The sequence below is a fragment of the Oncorhynchus mykiss genome, chromosome 23 (assembly GCF_013265735.2).
Source record: "Oncorhynchus mykiss isolate Arlee chromosome 23, USDA_OmykA_1.1, whole genome shotgun sequence".
NCBI classification, from domain to species: Eukaryota; Metazoa; Chordata; class Actinopteri; order Salmoniformes; family Salmonidae; genus Oncorhynchus; species Oncorhynchus mykiss.
This window is the reverse complement of record NC_048587.1, coordinates 44,857,454-44,879,473: the sequence shown is the minus strand read 5'-3', so window position 1 is coordinate 44,879,473 and position 22,020 is coordinate 44,857,454. Positions and strand designations below refer to the sequence as shown.

The following is a 22,020-nucleotide window of genomic DNA, read 5'->3' as shown; positions in this document are numbered from 1 at the left end:
GACAATGCTAGATCTCATGTAGCTGGAGTGTGTCAGCAGTTCCTGCAAGAGGAAGGCATTGATGCTATGGACTGGCCCGCCCGTTCCCCAGACCTGAATCCAATTGAGCACATCTGGGACATCATGTCTCGCTCCATCCACCAACGCCACGTTGCACCACAGACTGTCCAGGAGTTAGCGGATGCTTTAGTCCAGGTCTGGGAGGAGATCCCTCGGGAGACCATCCGCCACCTCATCAGGAGCATGCCCAGGCGTTGTAGGGAGGTCATACAGGCACGTGGAGGCCACACACACTACTGAGCCTCATTTTGACTTGTTTTAAGGACATTACATCAAGTTGGATCAGCCTGTAGTGTGGTTTTCCACTTTAATTTTGAGTGTGACTCCAAATCCAGACCTCCATGGGTTGATACATTTGATTTTCATTGATCATTTTTGTGTGATTTTGTTGTCAGCACATTCAACTATGTAAAGAAAAAAGTATTTAATAAGAATATTTCATTCAGATCTAGGATGTGTTATTTTAGTGGTCCCTTTATTTTTTGGAGCAGTCTCTCTCTCTCTCTCTCTCATAGAGATATATAGAGATATATCTCTATCTATATATATCTATATATCTTTACTTCTCTTGCTTTCCTTGAAACACAGACACTGAATAGAAGAAATAGCGCTATAATATTTGAGCTATCCTTTCAAGAACAGGAAATACTACTACCTGGCCATGTTACTGTGTAGGAGGTACACCAGGTCAGCTATGGTCTTGTGGAACTGGCCAGACAGCCTGAGACTACTACCACTACTACTACTACCACCATACCGGTTCATGTTGCCGTGGACGAGGTAGACCAGGTCAGCTAGGGTCCTGTGGAACTGGCCAGACAGCCTGAGTTCAGCATTCAGCAGCAGGTCAGGTGCCTGGGCCTTCCAGTCCAGAGACAGAACCATCAGGTTCTCTACCAGGAGGGGGTGTTGGGACACTCTCTGGTCCCCAGGACAGAGGACCCCAAGCATGGTGTGGGTGAGGGCCTGGGTGAGGGTCTGGCTGTGGGTTTGGAGGTATAGGGTGCAACTGAAGCTTTGTTTAAAAAAAATAAATCTATATTTAAGCAACATTTCTTAGTAAACTACTTTACAATCTACTTATATTCAAGTGCTGATTAACGATCGTTCTTGATCCACTGTTGGCTCCAAGCACCCATTTATTTGTTTAGAGGATAAGAGTTAAGCACCTTGGTTCTGTCCTTTACCTGTGGGTGTAGAGGGTGAGGACACACTCCTCACTGGAGGCCTTGAGACGCAGGCTCTGACCGCCAAAACCCACCTGGATGGATATAAACTACATGACCAAAAGTATGTGGACACCTGCTCATCAAACATCTCATTCCAAAATCATGGGCTGCGTGCTCGATTTTATACACCTGTCAGCAATGGGTGTGGCTGAAATGACCAAAACCACTCACTCGAAAGCATGTCCACTCACTTTTGTATATACACTACCGTTCAAAAGTTTGGGGTCACTTAGAAATGTCCTTGTTTTTGAAAGAAGAGCTCATTTTTTGTCCATTAAAAAGGCATCAAATTGATCAGAAATACAGTTTAGACATTGTTGTAGTTAATGACTATTGTAGCTGGAAACACCAGATTTTTTTTTATGGAATATCTACATAGGTGTACAGAGGCCCATTATCAGCAACCATCACCCCTGTGTTCCAATGGCACGTTGTGTTAGCTAATCCAAGTTTATAATTTTAAAAAGGCTAATTGATCATTAGAAAACCCTTTTGCAGTTATGTTAGCACAGCTGAAAACTGTTCTGCTGATTAAAGAAGCCTCACAGGTCCTCAACTGTCAGCTTCATTAAATAGTACCCAGAAAACACCAGTCTAAACATCAACAGTGAAGAGGCGACTCCGGGATGCTGGCCTTCTTGGCAGAGTTCCTCTGTCCATTGTCTGTGTTCTTTTGCCCATCTTAATATGGCTTTTCTTTGCAGCGCTGCCTAGAAGGCCAGCATCCTGGAGTCGCCTCTTCACTATCGACATTGAGACTGGTGTTTTGCGGGTACTATTTAATGAAGCTTCCAATTGAGGACTTGTGAGCCGTCTGTTCTCGTACTCTTGCTCAGTTGTGCGCTGGGGCCTCCCACTCTTTCTATTCTGGTTAGGGCCAGTTTGTGCTGTTCTGTGAAGGGAGTAGTACACAGCGTTGTACGAGATCCTCGGTTTCTTGGCAATTTCTCGCAAGGAATAGCCTTCATTTCTCAGAACAAGAAACGAGTTTCAGAAGAAAGGCCATTTCTTCTGGCCATTTTGAGCCTGTAATCAAGCGATGGCTGTAATCAAGCGATTGTTGAGAGCCCCGAGACAAAAGTACAAAGGACTTTTATAGCCAAGATACACCCCTTTAAACATACATGACGATCAACAGATGTATAGAATGGGTCGTTCTCTGGAATGACCTTTAGGTTTTATCACCCAAAAGACATGGTAAATCTCCTGTCAGTGCCATCTCCCAGAGGCCCATCCTCAGTAGAACACACACACACACAATAGTTATAAGAATAATCTTTTCTGATGCATAAAACAACCATTTGATGAAATGTTCCACCATAGTACGCCTACGTAGATATTCCATTTAAAAAAATCAAATAAGCCGTTTCCAGCTACAATAGTCATTTACAACATTAAATGTTTACACTGTATTTCTGATCATTTTTATGTTATTTTAATGGACAAAAAATATGCTTTTCTTTGAAAAACAAGGACAATTCTAAGTGACTCCAAACTTTTGAACGGTAGTGTATATAGTGAATATATAGAAAAATCTGGATGCTGATAAAGATAGACACAAATCTTAGTAGGTACAAAGAAAAATGATCAATTGGTAGAACAATAAAATGTATATAATATACATTTTTTCAAATAAAAAAACAGCCTACCAGGATCTCCTTAACCTGTAGCAGGGGGAGGTGGTGGAACACTGTCAGAGGAGTTGTCTGATCTGTCGTGTCAGGGTCAAAGGTCAGGGCGTAGAGGCAGGACTCCAATAGGAGAACAAGGGCGAGGTGTGGGTGGGGCTGGCTGCAGTTAGCCACGCCCAGCCAGTAGAGACCCAGTAGTCTCTGTGAGGTGAAGACGGAGGGGAGGACGGACTGGAGACAGCCCAGGAGGGTGGATACGGGAAGGGACTGGAGTTTAACCAGAGCCCCTGGGAACTCCACCAGGCTCTGAAAGAAAGAGAAAATGTTTTACTTTATTAAAGCAATGTTACATATGTGCGTTCAGTTTGATTCAACGTTTGCTACGTTGCTTGACGTTTGCACTGAACGACACGTTTACCCAAAACGGTGCACATCGTTCTTCAGCAGCCTTTGCGGTGTGGCCAGATCAATATGGGTGTGACCATTTGAAATCGTAAAACTTCCTCTGGGCAAAATCTCCCTCTGGGCCACCATAATCACACTGTTCTGGTCGTTAAATACAGTGCCATCTCCAGTGAATTAAACATTGGAAACCGTTTCCTCGTAGTGAACGCACCCATGGTATCAATAACAGCAAAGGCTTTATTATTTAATCACAATTATTCTATGTTTGTTTACGAAAAGAAAACACACCCCATAATACACCTGAACATCATCAGTCCTCTGATTTCCATGCCCAGGAATAAAGATATTCTCTGGGCCTGTGGAACTGGTGTTGTTACGCTGCTCTGGAGGGGGCTGTGACTTGGTGCTCTTGGCTCCACAAGTGACACAATGTTGGTCCTCCACAATCTCGATCTGGTCCTTTGATGGCCACAGCGCCTTCTTGGTTATACTCTGTTCCTCTGACTTAGATAGAGCTTCCTCTCCACCCTCGTTCTCTGATGTACACTCCAGTTCTCTGGTGGAACTTGGATCTTCTGACTTAGCTAGAGCTTCCTCTACACCCTCGTACTCTGATGTACACTGCAGTTCTCTGACAGGACTCTGTTCCTCCGACTTAGCTAGAGCTTCCTCTATGACCTCCTGCTCCAATGTACAAGCCAGTTCTCTGCTGGGACTCTGTTCCTTTGACTGAGCTAGAGCTTCCTCTCTGCCCTTCTGCACCGATGTACACTGCAGTTCTCTGATGGGACTTGGATCTTCTGACTTAGCTAGAGCTTCATCTCCACCCTCGTGCTCTGATGTACACTGCAGTTCTCTGACAGGACTCTGTTCCTCCGACTGAGCTAGAGGTTCCTCTCTGCCCTCCAGCTCCGATGTAGACTCCACTTCTCTGATGGGACTTGGTTCTTCTGACTTAGCCAGAGCTTCCTCTCTGCCCTCCTGCGCCGATGTATACTCCACTTCTCTGATGGGGCTCTGTTCCTCCAACTTAGGTAGAGCTTCATCTCCACCCTCGTGCTCGGATGTACACTCCACTTCTCTGATGGGACACTGTTCCTCCGACAGAGCTTGAGCTTCTTCTTTGCCCTCATGCTCTGATGTACACTCCACTTCTCTGACAGGACTCTGTTCCTCAGCCCTAGCTAGAGCTTCCTCTCTGCCCTCCTGCTCTGATGTACACTGCAGTTCTCTGATGGGACTTGGTTCTTCTGACTTAGCTTTAGCTTCATCTCCACCCTCGTGCTCTGATGTACACTGCAGTTCTCTGATGGGACTCTGTTCCTCCGACAGAGCTTGAGCTTCTTCTTTGCCCTCGTGCTCTGATGCACACTCCAGTTCTCTGACAGGACTCTGTTCCTCCGACTGAGCTAGCGCTTTCTCTCCGGCCTCCAACTCCGATGTACACTTCAGTTCCTCCAACTTAGGTAGAGCTTCCTCTCTACCCTCATGCTCTGATGTCCACTGCAGTTCTCTGATGGGACTCTGTTCCTCCGACTTAGCTAGAGCTTCCTCTATGACCTCCTGCTCCAATGTACAAGCCAGTTCTCTGCTGGGACTTGGTTCTTCTGCCTTAGCTAGAGCTTCCTCTCCACCCTCGTGCTCTGATGTACACTGCAGTTCTCTGACAGGACTCTGTTCCTCCGACTGAGCTAGAGCTTCCTCTCTGCCCTCCAGCTCCGATGTAGAAGCCAGTTCTCTGCTGGGACTTGGTTCTTCTGACTTAGCTAGAGCTTCCTCTCCACCCTTGTGCTCTGATGTACACTGCAGTTCTCTGACAGGACTCTGTTCCTCCGACTTAGCTAGAGCTTCCTCTCCACCCTTGTGCTCTGATGTACACGGCAGTTCTCTGACAGGACTCTGTTCCTCCAACTTACGTAGCGCTTCCTCTCTGCCCTCCTGCTCCGATGTACACTCCATTTCTCTGCTGGGACTTGGTTCTTCTGACTTAGCTAGAGCTTCCTCTCCACCCTTGTGCTCTGATGTACACTGCAGTTCTCTGACAGGACTCTGTTCCTCCGACTGAGCTAGAGCTTCCTCTACACCCTCGTACTCTGATGTACACTGCAGTTCTCTGACAGGACTCTGTTCCTCCGACTTAGCTAGAGCTTCCTCTATGACCTCCTGCTCCAATGTACAAGCCAGTTCTCTGCTGGGACTCTGTTCCTTTGACTGAGCTAGAGCTTCCTCTCTGCCCTTCTGCACCGATGTACACTGCAGTTCTCTGATGGGACTTGGATCTTCTGACTTAGCTAGAGCTTCATCTCCACCCTCGTGCTCTGATGTACACTGCAGTTCTCTGACAGGATTCTGTTCCTCCAACTTAGGTAGAGCTTCCTCTATGACCTCCAGCTCCGATGTAGACTCCACTTCTCTGATGGGGCTTGGTTCTTCTGACTTAGCCAGAGCTTCCTCTCTGCCCTCCTGCGCCGATGTATACTCCACTTCTCTGATGGGGCTCTGTTCCTCCAACTTAGGTAGAGCTTCATCTCCACCCTCGTGCTCGGATGTACACTCCACTTCTCTGATGGGACACTGTTCCTCCGACAGAGCTTGAGCTTCTTCTTTGCCCTCATGCTCTGATGTACACTCCAGTTCTCTGACAGGACTCTGTTCCTCAGACTTAGGTAGAGCTTCCTCTCTGCCCTCCTGGTCCAATGAACACTCCACTTCTCTGAAGGAACTTGATTCTTCTGACTTAGCTAGAGCTTCATCTCCACCCTCGTGCTCTGATGTACACTGCAGTTCTCTGACAGGATTCTGTTCCTCCAACTTAGGTAGAGCTTCCTCTATGACCTCCTGCTCCAATGTACAAGCCAGTTCTCTGCTGGGACTTGGTTCTTCTGACTTAGCTAGAGCTTCCTCTCCACCCTCGTGCTCTGATGTACACTCCAGTTCTCTGATGGGACTCTGTTCCTCCGACTGAGCTAGAGCTTCCTCTCTGCCCTCCTGCGCCGATGTAGACTCCACTTCTCTGATGGGGCTCTGTTCCTCCAACTTAGGTAGAGCTTCATCTCCACCCTCGTGCTCGGATGTACACTCCACTTCTCTGATGGGACACTGTTCCTCCGACAGAGCTTGAGCTTCTTCTTTGCCCTCATGCTCTAATGTACACTCCAGTTCTCTGACAGGACTCTGTTCCTCAGACTTAGGTAGAGCTTCCTCTCTGCCCTCCTGGTCCAATGAACACTCCACTTCTCTGAAGGAACTTGATTCTTCTGACTTAGCTAGAGCTTCATCTCCACCCTCGTGCTCTGATGTACACTGCAGTTCTCTGACAGGATTCTGTTCCTCCAACTTAGGTAGAGCTTCCTCTATGACCTCCTGCTCCAATGTACAAGCCAGTTCTCTGCTGGGACTTGGTTCTTCTGACTTAGCTAGAGCTTCCTCTCCACCCTCGTGCTCTGATGTACACTCCAGTTCTCTGATGGGACTCTGTTCCTCCGACTGAGCTAGAGCTTCCTCTCTGCCCTCCTGCGCCGATGTAGACTCCACTTCTCTGATGGGGCTCTGTTCCTCCAACTTAGGTAGAGCTTCATCTCCACCCTCGTGCTCGGATGTACACTCCACTTCTCTGATGGGACACTGTTCCTCCGACAGAGCTTGAGCTTCTTCTTTGCCCTCATGCTCTAATGTACACTCCAGTTCTCTGACAGGACTCTGTTCCTCAGACTTAGGTAGAGCTTCCTCTCTGCCCTCCTGGTCCAATGAACACTCCACTTCTCTGAAGGAACTTGATTCTTCTGACTTAGCTAGAGCTTCATCTCCACCCTCGTGCTCTGATGTACACTGCAGTTCTCTGACAGGATTCTGTTCCTCCAACTTAGGTAGAGCTTCCTCTATGACCTCCTGCTCCAATGTACAAGCCAGTTCTCTGCTGGGACTTGGTTCTTCTGACTTAGCTAGAGCTTCCTCTCCACCCTCGTGCTCTGATGTACACTCCAGTTCTCTGATGGGACTCTGTTCCTCCGACTGAGCTAGAGCTTCCTCTCTGCCCTCCAGCTCCGATGTAGACTCCACTTCTCTGATGGGACTTGGTTCTTCTGACTTAGCCAGAGCTTCCTCTCTGCCCTCCTGCGCCGATGTATACTCCACTTCTCTGATGGGGCTCTGTTCCTCCAACTTAGGTAGAGCTTCATCTCCACCCTCGTGCTCGGATGTACACTCCACTTCTCTGATGGGACACTGTTCCTCCGACAGAGCTTGAGCTTCTTCTTTGCCCTCATGCTCTGATGTACACTCCAGTTCTCTGACAGGACTCTGTTCCTCAGACTTAGGTAGAGCTTCCTCTCTGCCCTCCTGGTCCAATGAACACTCCACTTCTCTGAAGGAACTTGATTCTTCTGACTTAGCTAGAGCTTCATCTCCACCCTCATGCTCTGATGTACACTGCAGTTCTCTGACAGGATTCTGTTCCTCCAACTTAGGTAGAGCTTCCTCTATGACCTCCTGCTCCAATGTACAAGCCAGTTCTCTGCTGGGACTTGGTTCTTCTGACTTAGCTAGAGCTTCCTCTCCGCCCTCGTGCTCTGATGTACACGGCAGTTCTCTGACAGGACTCTGTTCCTCCGACTTAGCTAGAGCTTCCTCTATGACCTCCTGCTCCAATGTACAAGCCAGTTCTCTGCTGGGACTCTGTTCCTCTGACTGAGCTAGAGCTTCCTCTCTGCCCTCCTGCGCCGATGTAGACTCCACTTCTCTGATGGGGCTCTGTTCCTCCAATTTAGGTAGAGGTTCCCCTCTGCCCTCCAGCTCCGATGTAGACTCCACTTCTCTGATGGGACTTGGTTCTTCTGACTTAGCCAGAGCTTCCTCTCTGCCCTCCAGCTCCGATGTAGACTCCACTTCTCTGATGGGACTTGGTTCTTCTGACTTAGCCAGAGCTTCCTCTCTGCCCTCTTGCGACGATGTAGACTCCACTTCTCTGATGGGGCTCTGTTCCTGCAATTTAGGTAGAGCTTCCTCTCTGCCCTCCAGCTCAGATGTACGCTCTAGTTCACTGATGGGACTCTGTACCTCCAACTTAGGTAGAGCTTCAGCTCTGCCCTCATGCTCTGAAGTACACTCCACTTCTTTGATGGGACTTGGTTCTTCTGACTTAGCTAGAGCCTCCTCTCTGCCCTCCTGCTCCAATGAACACTGCAGTTCTCTGATGGGGCTCCATTCCTCCGACATAGCTAGAACTTCCTTTCCACCCTCCTGCTCCAATGTATACTCCAGTTCTCTGATGGGACTTGGTTCTTCTGACTTAGCTAGAGCTTCCTCTCCACCCTCGTGCTCTGATGTACACGGCAGTTCTCTGATTGGATTCTGTTCCTCCGACTGAGCTTCCTCTCTGCCCTCCATCTCCGATGTAGACTCCAGTTCTCTGATGGGACTTGGATCTTCTGACTTAGCTAGAGCTTCCTCTCCGCCCTCGTGCTCTGATGTACACGGCAGTTCTCTGACAGGACTCTGTTCCTCCAACTTACGTAGCGCTTCCTCTCTGCCCTCCTGCTCCGATGTACACTCCATTTCTCTGATGGGACGTGGTTCTTCTGACTTAGCTAGAGCTTCCTCTACACCCTTGTGCTCTGATGTACACTGCAGTTCTCTGACAGGACTCTGTTCCTCCGACTTAGCTAGAGCTTCCTCTATGACCTCCTGCTCCAATGTACAAGCCAGTTCTCTGCTGGGACTCTGTTCCTCTGACTGAGCTAGAGCTTCCTCTCTGCCCTCCTGCGCCGATGTAGACTCCACTTCTCTGATGGGGCTCTGTTCCTCCAATTTAGGTAGAGGTTCCCCTCTGCCCTCCAGCTCCGATGTAGACTCCACTTCTCTGATGGGACTTGGTTCTTCTGACTTAGCCAGAGCTTCCTCTCTGCCCTCCAGCTCCGATGTAGACTCCACTTCTCTGATGGGACTTGGTTCTTCTGACTTAGCCAGAGCTTCCTCTCTGCCCTCTTGCGACGATGTAGACTCCACTTCTCTGATGGGGCTCTGTTCCTGCAATTTAGGTAGAGCTTCCTCTCTGCCCTCCAGCTCAGATGTACGCTCTAGTTCACTGATGGGACTCTGTACCTCCAACTTAGGTAGAGCTTCAGCTCTGCCCTCATGCTCTGAAGTACACTCCACTTCTTTGATGGGACTTGGTTCTTCTGACTTAGCTAGAGCCTCCTCTCTGCCCTCCTGCTCCAATGAACACTGCAGTTCTCTGATGGGGCTCCATTCCTCCGACATAGCTAGAACTTCCTTTCCACCCTCCTGCTCCAATGTATACTCCAGTTCTCTGATGGGACTTGGTTCTTCTGACTTAGCTAGAGCTTCCTCTCCACCCTCGTGCTCTGATGTACACGGCAGTTCTCTGATTGGATTCTGTTCCTCCGACTGAGCTTCCTCTCTGCCCTCCATCTCCGATGTAGACTCCAGTTCTCTGATGGGACTTGGATCTTCTGACTTAGCTAGAGCTTCCTCTCCACCCTCGTGCTCTGATGTACACGGCAGTTCTCTGATGGGACTTTTTTCTTCTGACTTAGCTAGAGCTTCCTCTTTGCCCTCCAGCTCCGATGTACACTCTAGTTCTCTGATGGGACTCTTTTCCTCAGACTTAGCTAGAGATTTCTCTCTGCCCTGGTGCTCTGATGTACACTGCAGTTCTCTGACAGGACTCTGTTCCTCCAACTTACGTAGAGCTTCTTTTCCACCCTCCTGCTCCAATGTACACTCCATTTCTCTGATGGGACTTGGTTCTTCTGACTTAGCTAGAGCTTCCTCTCTGCCCTCCTGCTCCAATGTACAAGCCAGTTCACTGATGGGACTGTGGTCCTCTGTTCTCCAATCCACTTCTTTACCTGTGCTCTGTTTATTTGCAAATTCTATGGTGTTGTGGGCTGGGTACAGGCTCGGTACTGTGCTGAGGACAGTGTTGTGGACTAGGGGCAGTTTCATTTCTGGTATTTTGTTGAGGTAAATATATTTCTGCTGGAGTCCAGTTGACTCCACTGGCTGTAGAACCTGAGTGAGCTTATTGTGAATGATCCTGAAGTCTTGAGTTAGCTCTGTGCTGATGTGATGCACAAACGGCAGCTCACTGACCATAGAGAACACCTGACTGTCTCGGACCAGGGAGTACATTTGACTCTCTCTGACCAATGAGAATACCTGGCTATCTTTGACCACCGACAGCACCTGACTTTCCCTCACAACCTGACTGGACCAGTTGGAGCTGGCTCCTCCCCCACCTCCAGGCTGCAGACTCCCAGCCCCTCCCCCAGCTGCGGGCTGCAGAACTCCTGTACCTTCCCAGACCTGCTGCAGGATCCTGGGGGTGGAGCTGCGAAGGAGACGGCCTGTGTCCGGAAACATCCAGGAGAGCCCCCTGCTGACCAGAGAAACCATCCCAGAGACCTCTTCCCCCAGAGAGTCTAGCTCCTGCTCCCCTCCAATCCCAGAGATCTGGCATACCCTTCTAACCAGAGCACTTAGTCCAGAGACAGAGAACTGGTTCTCCTCCTCTGGCTCCTCCTTCCGCTCCTCCTCCTCCCTAAACACCCTGCTAACCGGAGCGCCCAGCCTGAAGCTCTGCTCCACCTCTTCCCTCCTGGCCCCAGCCTCCCCCTCCTTGTCATTCTCCCTGTGGCCCTCCACCGTCATCCTGGATCGATCCATCATGACACGACTGAACTGGCCCTCCAAAGCCTCTAGCGGTAGGCCGCGTACCGCCTGGCTGCGTCTGTGTCTGTCCTGCCGAGTGGCAGTGTGTGTTGCCTGGCTGCAATTGTGTGTGTCAATCTGAGACAGAGAGGGTGTGTGTGTGTCAAACCGAGAGGGAGAGGTCTGTGTGTATGTTGAGCTACTGCTGGCCTGTGGGAGGTGGGCACGGTCCGTTCGTTCCTCCGTCCACCCATCTATTCCTCCTCCGTCTCCTCTCTGCAGATAGGATACAGCAGTGCCTAATGAGGTCCCTGCAGGGCCACCGTAGCGGGCTCCGGCCCTGGACAGGTCTCCTCTGCAGCAGTCAGTTGCCAGGACACCTCCCAGGACGATGCAGCCATCAGGTAGGCCTGACAGGACACCTGGGCTCTTGTTAGCAGGCCCCGGTAGCCCCTCCGGCCCAACGGTACATACATCAGCCTGCTGGACCAGGAGGACAGGTGTCTGCTGGAGGGCCCGGTTCCTTTCCTCGTCTCTGTCCCCAGGTTCAGACCAGGCCTCCTCACCCCAATAGAGTCCTCCCTCTTCCCTCGCTCTACGCAGAGGTAGAGTTCCCTCCAGCCACCTATAAGACACTCCAACCCCATAAGCTGATTGATGACACAAGTCCCACTCTTCCACCACCTCTCCTTCCAATCCCTGCTGCAGACTGTCCCATTCCAAGGCAGTGGGAGTGAGAGTGGGGTTGGAAGTGAGAGTAGGAGTCCCTGTCCGGTGGACTGGGGAGGCCCTGGCCCTCCTCTGGCTCTCTACATTAGTACTACTGCAGGGACGTCCATGGTCCTCAGCCGCACCGAAGCTCCACCCGTTTACCCCAGCCTGCAGAGAGGAGACGGCCTGAAGATGCTGAAGGGCTCCAGCTCCAATCTGAAGAGGTACAGCATAACATGCTGAAGGATGACGAGAGACAGAGACAGGAGCCTCCATAGGCATGGCCTTTGTCTGGGTGAGAGAGAAAAACATGATAAATAACTTCTGCTTCATGTTTCACATTTTTGAAACAAGTCATTCCTCATAACCAGGTAGCCTGTTTGTTTTTAACAGAAATTGTTCATTCGAAAGTAAAAGGACTGATAAGAAAGCCACAGTTAACCCACATTGCCAATGAAAAAAAAATGAACCTTTTCAAGTATTTATTAAAGCATGTCTGTTTTCTTCTGTAGACAGAACATTAATCAAAGCATTAACAAGCCAATGGAGTGACGACCAGAGAGAGGGGGGAGCGGGAGAGAGAGACGGGGAGAGATGTAAATACACTAACGTCTTGCTTTGTGTACAATGTGCTTTCACAAAACGCTAGTCGTTTTCTCTGAGGTGGGCTCTGAAAACCCTGCAGGAAGGTAATGGGTTTGAAATATGTGCATATTAAACAAAGAAAACAAGCCAAGGGAACAGGCATTTCATGCTCCATAAAAGTCTGTATTAGGCTGTGTGTGCGTGCGTGAATGCATTAGGCCGAGGCAGGGGACAGGAGTAGCCATTACATTATTATCTAACAATTTGCAAAGAAGATGTGAAACCCGACCTGACTAGAGCCGAGATGGCGACGTTCAGAGCACTCACATACACATGGAATAATGTATTGGGCATGCTGTGGAGATAGATACGCAGCCTACACCATAGTCTGACAGACAACATGTGAAGTGGGTTTATCTTATACACTTCATCTCTATTTTACCTTTTTGTTAGAAACATTTAGCAAATTTGCCCCATTGTTAGTTAGTAAAAGGTTTGCCCATCCCCTAGCACAGTATCCATCTATGAATGTACGGGTTTATGTCACTGTGTGTACGTACCATAACCGTACAGCTCTGTAGTTGGGGAGAGAGCACAGAGCTCCTCTGTTGTCTAGAGTCTCCCTTCTCTCCTGCTTCAGCGAACACATCCATCCTGTTGCTGGAGAAGGAGGTAGCCATATAATTAAGAATTAGAACACTAGAAATCATCCATATTGGTAAAGTAATTTAATAGGATCTCGATAAGGCAGCGGTTAAGCCAGAGGACATGGATCTCTCTCTCCCCCTCTAGATCGATAGACTCTGGGTACTAACTCCTAAACTTGGGATAGGGTTAATTATCAGGTATCCTATTGAAATACTGAGTGCCTAGGTTTAGAGGGTCTACACCAGAAGTTAATGGTTATCTGTAGGAGGAAGGCATGTGCAATTAAGCTTGGAATGTGCTGAGTGCAGGGAAAGTGATTACGTGGCAGTCATTGATAAGGGGAGAGAGCCATGGATTAGTGATGAAGGGGGTCGAGGTCAGGTCACGTTAAGGGAGAAAGAAAAGTTTACGGGCACATTATTTAGTTTCCTGCCTAGCAGTAGGAGAAATGACCTCACCTCAGCGTAGGAGAAAGGGTTAAATATCAGTGCTTGTGTGAACAATGTCTTTGTCTAATGCAGCTGTATTGATCCTCTGGGAAGAATAAACTTGGTTAAGCTTTCATAGTGTCAGTTGAGTTTTTACTCTGAGAATTAGAACCTAACAATATTTAAAAGATGAGGGGTGGAGGTTCAGAGCAATTGGGGGTTTATCCCGCTGGCAGTAACTTTCTTTTCCAAAAGTGATTTAAATTATTTTCATGCTGTGACACAAGAGACTCGTGCACATGTGCAGACACACACACACATTAATAGCGTAATACATTTAGCCCTCGCTAAGTCTGCTGTCAGATATCTTCTTGAGCTGTATATTTGGTTTCGCTCGGTGTTCTCCTCCCCCCCATACTCCCAGAAAGAAGTTGCATCACAAATAGCACCCTGGTTCCTGTATAGTGCACTACTTTTGACCAGGGAACATAAGAAATAGGGTGCCCTTTGGGACGCAGCCCAGTATTGTACTTTATGTTAATCCTACAATCTGCACGCACACAGTCATTCTGCTTCACTTCACAGCTAGGTGAGTGTCTCATAATCCTTATCCAGACATTGGGGCTATTTGCTATTCAAATCGAATAATGTGTGCGCGAGTACGCGTGCGACACGTTTTACTAGACGTCCTCATAAGAATCAGAAAACAAACCAAAAAAAAGGCTATTTTAGGCTTAGAGGTTAAGTTTAAAGGTCAGGGGCTAGGGAAATAGTATTTTGAATTGAAACAGATTGTTGATCCCCAAAACGTCCTCAAGTACAGCAAGACAGAGGTGTGTGTGTGTGTGTGTGTGTGTGTGTGTATGTGTGTGTATGTGTGTGTGTGTGTGTGTGTGTGTGTGTGTGTGTGTGTGTGTGTGTGTGTGTGTGTGTGTGTGTGTACGTACAGTGGGGAGAACAAGTATTTGATACACTGCTGATTTTGCAGGTTTTCCTACTTACAAAACATGTAGAGGTCTGTCATTTTTATAATAGGTACACTTAAACTGTGAGAGACGGAATCTAAAACAAAAATCAAGAAAATCACATTGTATGATTTGTAAGAAATTTACTTGCATTTTCTTGCATGACATAAGTATTTGGTCACCTACCAACCAGTAAGAATTCCGGCTGTGTGTGTGTGTGTACACAGTGGGGCAAAAAAGTATTTAGTCAGCCACCAATTGTGCAAGTTCTCCCACTTAAAAAGATGAGGCCTGTAATTTTCATCATAGGTACATTTAAACTATGACAGACAAAATGAAGAAAAAAAATCCAGAAAATCAGTGTAGGATTTTTTTATGAATTTATTTGCAAATTATGGTGGAAAATAAGTATTTGGTCACCTACAAACAAGCAAGATTTCTGGCTCTCACAGACCTGTAACTTCTTCTTTAAGAGGCTCCCCTGTCCTCCACTCGTTACCTGTATTAATGGCACCTGTTTGAACTTGTTATCAGTATAAAAGACACCTGTCCACAACCTCAAACAGTCACACTCCGAACTCCACTATGGCCAAGACCAAAGAGCTGTCAAAGGACACCAGAAACAAAATTGTAGACCTGCACCAGGCTGGGAAGACTGAATCTGCAATAGGTAAGCAGCTTGGTTTGAAGAAATCAACTGTGGGAGCAATTATTAGGAAATGGAAGACATACAAGACCACTGATAATCTCCCTCGATCTGGGGCTCCACGCAAGATTTCACCCCGTGGGTCAAAATGATCAAAAGAATGGTGAGCAAAAATCCCAGAACCACACGGGGGGGACCTAGTGAATGACCTGCAGAGAACTGGGACCAAAGTAACAAAGCCTACCATCAGTAACACACTACGCCGCCAGGGACTCAAATCCTGCAGTGCCAGACGTGTCCCCCTGCTTAAGCCAGTACATGTCCAGGCCCGTCTGAAGTTTGCTAGAGAGCATTTGGATGATCCAGAAGAAGATTGGGAGAATATCATATGGTCAGATGAAACCAAAATATAACTTTTTGGTAAAAACTCAACTCGTCGTGTTTGGAGGACAAAGAATGCTGAGTTGCATCTAAAGAACACCATACCTACTGTGAAGCATGGGGGTGGAAACATCATGCTTTGGGGCTGTTTTTCTGCAAAGGGACCAGGACGACTGATCCGTGTAAAGGAAAGAATGAATGGGGCCATGTATCGTAAGATCTTGAGTGAAAACCTCCTTCCATCAGCAAGGGCATTGAAGATGAAACGTGGCTGGGTCTTTCAGCATGACACTGATCCCAAACACACCGCCCGGGCAACGAAGGAGTGGCTTCGTAAGAAGCATTTCAAGGTCCTGGAGTGGCCTAGCCCATAGAAAATCTTTGGAGGGAGTTGAAAGTCTGTGTTGCCCAGCAACAGCCCCAAAACATCACTGCTCTAGAGGAGATCTGCATGGAGGAAAGGGACAAAATACCAGCAACAGTGTGTACCTTGTGAAGACTTACAGAAAACGTTTGACCTCTGTCATTGCCAACAAAGTTGTATATAACAAAGTAATGAGAAACTTTTGTTATTGACCAAATACTTATTTTCCACCATAATTAGCAAATTAATTAATTAAAAATCCTGCAATGTGATTTTCTGGATTTTTCTAATTTTGTCTGTCATAGTTGAAGTGTACCTATGATGAAAATTACAGGCCTCTCATCTTTTTAAGTGGGAGAACTTGCACAATTGGTGGCTGACTAAATAAGTTTTTTGCCCCACTGTATGCATGTATGTATGTATACACACAGTTGAAGTCGGAAGTTTAAATACACTTAGCCGAATACATTTAAACTCAGTTTTTCACAATTGTTTAAATTTAATCATGGTAAAATTCCCGGTCTTAGGATCACCACTTTATTTTAAGAATGTGAAATGTCAGAATAATAGTAGAGAGCATGATTTATTTCAGCTCTTATTTCTTCCATCACATTCCCAGTGGGTCAGAAGTTTACATACTAATTAAGTGTATCTGGTAGCATTGCCTTTAAATTGTTTAACTTGGGTGAAATGTTACGGGTAGCTTCCCACAATAAGTTGGTTGAATTTTGGCCCATTCCTCCTGACATAGCTGGTGTAACGGAGTCAGGTTTGTAGGCCACCTTGCTCGCACATGCTTTTTCAGTTCTGCCAACAAATGTTCTATAAGATTGAGGTCAGGGCTTTGTGATAGCCACTCCAATAGCTTTACTTTGTTGTCCTTAAGCCATTTTACCACCTCATGATGCCATCTATTTTGTGAAGTGCACCAGTCCCTCCTGCAGCAAAGCACCCCCCACAACATGATGCTGCCACCTCCGTACTTCACAGTTGGGATGGTGCTCTTCGGCTTGCAAGTCTCCCCCTTTTTCCTCCAAACATAATTCTGGCCAAAGAGTTCTATTTTTGTTTCATCAGACCAGAGGGCATTTCAGCCCCCTTAAGTTAATACTTTGTAGTGCCACCTTTTGCTGCGATTACAGCTGTAAGTTGCTTGGGGTATGTCTCTATCAGTTTTGCACATCGAGAGACTGAAATTTTTTCCCATTCCTCCTTGCAAAACAGCTCGAGCTCAGTGAGGTTGGATGGAGAGCATTTGTGAACAGCAGTTTTCAGTTCTTTCCACAGATTCTCGATTGGATTCAGGTCTGGACTCTGACTTGGCCATTCTAACACCTGGATATGTTTATTTTTGAACCATTCCATTGTAGATTTTGCTTTATGTTTTGGATCATTGTCTTGTTGGAAGACAAATCTCCGTCCCAGTCTCAGGTCTTTTGCAGACTCCATCAGGTTTTCTTCCAGAATGGTCCTGTATTTGGCTCCATCCACCTTCCCATCAATTTTAACCATCTTCCCTGTCCCTGCTGAAGAAAAGCAGGCCCAAACCATGATGCTGCCACCACCATGTTTGACAGTGGGGATGGTGTGTTCAGCTGTGTTGCTTTTACGCCAAACATTACGTTTTGCATTGTTGCCAAAAAGTTCAATTTTGGTTTCATCTGACCAGAGCACCTTCTTCCACATGTTTGGTGTGTCTCCCAGGTGGCTTGTGGCAAACTTTAAACAACACTTTTTATGGATATCTTTAAGAAATGGCTTTCTTCTTGCCACTCTTCCATAAAGGCCAGATTTGTACAATATACGACTGATTGTTGTCCTATGGACAGAGTCTCCCACCTCAGCTGTAGATCTCTGCAGTTCATCCAGAGTGATCATGGGCCTCTTGGCTGCATCTCTGATCAGTCTTTTCCTTGTATGAGCTGAAAGTTTAGAGTGACGGCCAGGTCTTGGTAGATTTGCAGTGGTCTGATACTCCTTCCATTTCAATATTATCGCTTGCACAATGCTCCTTGGGATGTTTAAAGCTTGGGAAATCTTTTTGTATCCAAATCCGGCTTTAAACTTCTTCACAACAGTATCTCGGACCTGCCTGGTGTGTTCCTTGTTCTTCATGATGCTCTCTGCGCTTTTAACGGACCTCTGAGACTATCACAGTGCAGGTGCATTTATACGGAGACTTGATTACACACAGGTGGATTGTATTTATCATCATTAGTCATTTAGGTCAACATTGGATCATTCAGAGATCCTCACTGAACTTCTGGAGAGAGTTTGCTGCACTGAAAGTAAAGGGGCTGAATAATTTTGCACGCCCAATTTTTCAGTTTTTGATTTGTTAAAAAAGTTTGAAATATCCAATAAATGTCGTTCCACTTCATGATTGTGTCCCACTTGTTGTTGATTCTTCAAAAAAATATACAGTTTTATATCTTTATGTTTGAAGCCTGAAATGTGGCAAAAGGTCGCAAAGTTCAAGGGGGCCGAATACTTTCGCAAGGCACTGTACATATTACCTCAACTAACTGGTGCCCCTGCACATAGACTCCGTATCGGTACCCCCCCGTATATAAAGTCTCGCTATTGTTATTATTTACTTTTGTTTCTTATTTGTATTTTTTTAACTGCATTGCTGTTTTTATTATTATTTATTTCCCCAGCTAGGCCAATTGAGAACAAGTTCTCATTTACAACTGTGATCTGGCCAAGATAAGGCAAAGCAGTGTGACAAAAAAACAACAGTTACATGTGGGATAAACAAAAAGTACAGTCAATAACACATAAGTAAGCATTTCACTGTAAGGTCCACACCGGTTGTATTTTTGCGCATCTGACTAATAAAATTTGATTTGAGCCACAGCTCATAGCTATGTTAAATCTAATCACATTATTTTTGCGAAACAACCTTAGAGAATTCTCACGACCAAGTGAAGAATCTTGTAGTGTGCAACACCCGCCTGTGCTACAGTTTAGTCTGCGCACCATTACGTTGGCAAGACAAAAAAAGGTGGTTTAATGTGAGAAACTGTCCACCCGGCTTCAGTGTGTGTGGTAACTATGGTGGCTGCATGTTGTCGTATCTGTGTTTTAACTTTGTTTTGTCTGTCTGCTATCTTTCAGTGTTAGAGATGTGTTGGTTGTATCTTATCCCTCTGAACCCCACAAGGATATACGACCTCTGAACTTCTCCAAGATTGCATTCTCAATATCACCCACTAGCACGAGCGGACATCCATCTCATTTGACTAGCTCGTCCTCTCCATCTCCTGTCTTCTATCTTTGTCTCCTTCACTCACCCTCCATCTTTTCTCCTCACACTCCCTCGCAGACGCTCCCTCCCACTACATCTCCCTCCATCCATCCCTCTCAATCCTCTCCAAATCATATCTTCTGTCTAAAGCCTGCAGGAGAAAGTGCTGTGCCGCTGTTAGGGGACCTTGTCTTACGGAGTAAATTACAAGTCAGACAGGAGTAGTAGCTGTAACACCAGAATATCAGATCACACAACCAGGCCTAGAAGCCAAAGAACACAGGCCTAATGTGATCCCCCCCCACACAGAGGCTGAGAGAAGAGAGAAGCCTGCTGTGTCCTACTCCATCAGTGGTCTACAGGAGAGAGAGAGAGAGAGAGAGGGTGTGGGTGTGTGTGTGCTCCCCACTTACACTTCAATTGGCGGGAGCAGTGAAATGGTTTTATTTGGTTTTCATGCCAGACAGATGGAGCAATGGGTTTTATTTAGTCTTCATGCCAGACTGATCAACACTAGGCAATAAGCAACGCTGGGGAGGACCACAATGTAAATAAGCCTCCGCCTTTATGGTGTTTAGATCCTCAATTTTTTATTTATGTAACGTCATCTCCGACTGGAGAAGCCTACTAGTCTTATAGGCCCAGTGCATTCAAAAATCATATTGCACAACAGCTGATGAAACTACCGCCTGTCTTTTTCACCATTTTAAATGGAAAACCGTTACAGTAAGGTATCTAATTGTTACCCAGAAATTAGAATACCCATCCAATGCCATGTTAGTGTAGTTGCAATGTAGTGGAGAGGGAGTTCAGGTGTGTGTGTGTGTGCATGCGTGTTAACTCACCCAGGTTGGAAAAGCCTGGAGAAGTCGGTCAAGGAAAGGCTGGAGAGAAGGCCACTCTGGGAGAAAACATAAGATACACTGTATTACACACACACACACACACACACTTTCACTAGTAAAAACAACTGGATGTTGCAAACATAAAAGAGGTCCCACCAAACGACATAATGGAAACAAAGCTCCAAATGGTTTTGAAAATATGGAGACATCGAATATGCTGTTCCTGATCTATACATTTGTCGTCCTTCCAAAGACCGGGCAATTACAGTGTTTAGTGAAAGTCAACACCCCACATTTTACAGCCTTAAAACATAATTTAAAAAATATTACATTAGATGTTTTCCTACCAATTTACTCCACATTTTCTAAGTGAAAGAGAATGTATTGAAATTCTTTCAAATCATAAAAAAAAGTTATTTCTGTCTATATTTTTCAGCAGGACAATCAAACTAATTCCAAAGTCAGACCAGAATGGCTTTCCAATAGGTGTTGAGTGTTCCAGTCTCAGTCCTGAATTCAATTTGCTTGAAAAGCAGAGAAGTTTAAATCAAAGTTTTATGCACCGAATACAACCTTACAGTGAAATGCTTACTTAAGTACGTTCTTGGATAAGGGCTTGTAAGAACAATAAGTGTTAAGAAATTATTTACTAAAATGAACTGAAGTAAATAAAAAAGTGACTAAGCATAGTTCGGGTAGCCATTTGATTAGCTGTTCATGAGTCTTATGGCTTGGGGGTAGAAGCTGTTAAGAAGCCAATTTGGACCTAGATTTATCATTCCGGTACCGCTTTCCGTGCGTAACAGAGGAAACATTCTATGACTAGAGTGGCTGGAGTCTGACAATTTTTAGGGCCTTCCTCTGACACCAGTGGAGGTCCTGGATGGCAGGAAGCTTGGCTGGGGCGCTGTCAAAAGCCGAGCAGTTGCCATACCAGGTGATGCAACCAGTCAGGATGCTCCCGATGGGACAAATCTTTCCAGTCTCCTGAGGGGAAATATGTGTTGTCATGCCCTCTTCACAACTGTTTTGCTGTGTTTGGACCATGATAGTTTGTTGGTGACATAGAAACCAATGAACTTGAAGCTCTCGACCTGCTCCACTACAGCTCTGTCGATGAGAATGGGGAAGTGCTCGGCCCTCATTATCCTGTAGTCCACAATCATCTCCTTTCCCTGCATTAAAGTCCCCGGCCACTAAGAGTGCAGCCTCTGGATGCTTATGGCCTTATACAGCTTGTTGAGTGTGGTCTTAGTGCCAACATCGGTTTATGGTGGTAAATAGACAGCTATGTAAAATATAGATCAAAATTCTTGGTAAATAGTGTGGCCTACAGCTTATCATGAGATACTCTACGTCAGATGAGAAAAACCTTGCAACTTCCTTAATATTAGATTTTGTGAACCAGCTGTTATTTAACAATAGACAGACAGCCACCCCTTGTCTTACCGGAGGCAGCTGTTCTATGTTGCCGATGTATGGAAAACACAGCCAACTGTATGTTATCCATGTTGTCGTTCAGCAACAACTCGGTTAAACATCAGATATTACAGTTTTTAATGTCCCGTTGGTAGGTTAGTCTTGATCGGAGCTCATCGATTTTATTATCCAATGATTGCACGTTGGCTAATAGGACTGATGGTCGAGGCAGATTTTCCACTCGCCTTCGGATCCTTACAAGGCATCCCAAACTACGTCCCTGATATCTCTGTCTCTTCAATTGATTGACAGGGATGTGGGCCTCGTCCCGGTGTCTGAAGTAAATCCTTTGCGTCGACTCATTAAAGAAAAAAATCTTCATCCAGTGCGAGGGGAATTATCGCTGTCCTGATATCTAGAAGCTCTTTTCGGTCATAAGAGACGTTGGCAGAAACATTATGTAAAGTAAGTTAAAAATAACAATAGCACAATTGGTTAGGAGCCCCTAAAAACAGCAACCATCTCCTCTCCGGTGCCATTGCTGTCCAATGATTCCCAAATTTATTGAGCTTGAGCAATTGGACTGAATATTTTTTTATATATATGTTGACCTAAGAATTGGTACAATCTAATTCAATAGGATTTACAGATGTAATGGCTGCCAAAAAGGTGCTTACAGCAAGTATTAACTCTTGATTTGTTTTTTTATTAATTTGGAAAATTACCTATAATTTCTCTTTGGCTTTGAAAATGTGGAGAAGGTTGTGTAGATCAGTAGGAGA

At 46.2% G+C, this 22,020-nt stretch overlaps 1 protein-coding gene across 1 annotated transcript in view; it reads right to left on the bottom strand.

The window, feature by feature from the left end:
- The window catches only part of LOC118943831 (titin-like), a 24,218-nt gene extending 11,246 nt beyond the window's left edge, over positions 1-12,972 (bottom strand). The window contains exons 1-5 of the mRNA XM_036959907.1: positions 12,853-12,972; positions 3,614-11,923; positions 2,939-3,226; positions 1,248-1,321; positions 818-1,042 (exon numbers count right to left, since the gene is read on the bottom strand). Of these exons, the coding sequence (XP_036815802.1) occupies positions 818-1,042; positions 1,248-1,321; positions 2,939-3,226; positions 3,614-11,923; positions 12,853-12,972 (9,017 nt within the window). The remainder of the gene's footprint in view (positions 1-817; positions 1,043-1,247; positions 1,322-2,938; positions 3,227-3,613; positions 11,924-12,852) is intronic.
- Between the last annotated feature and the right edge of the window lie 9,048 nt (positions 12,973-22,020).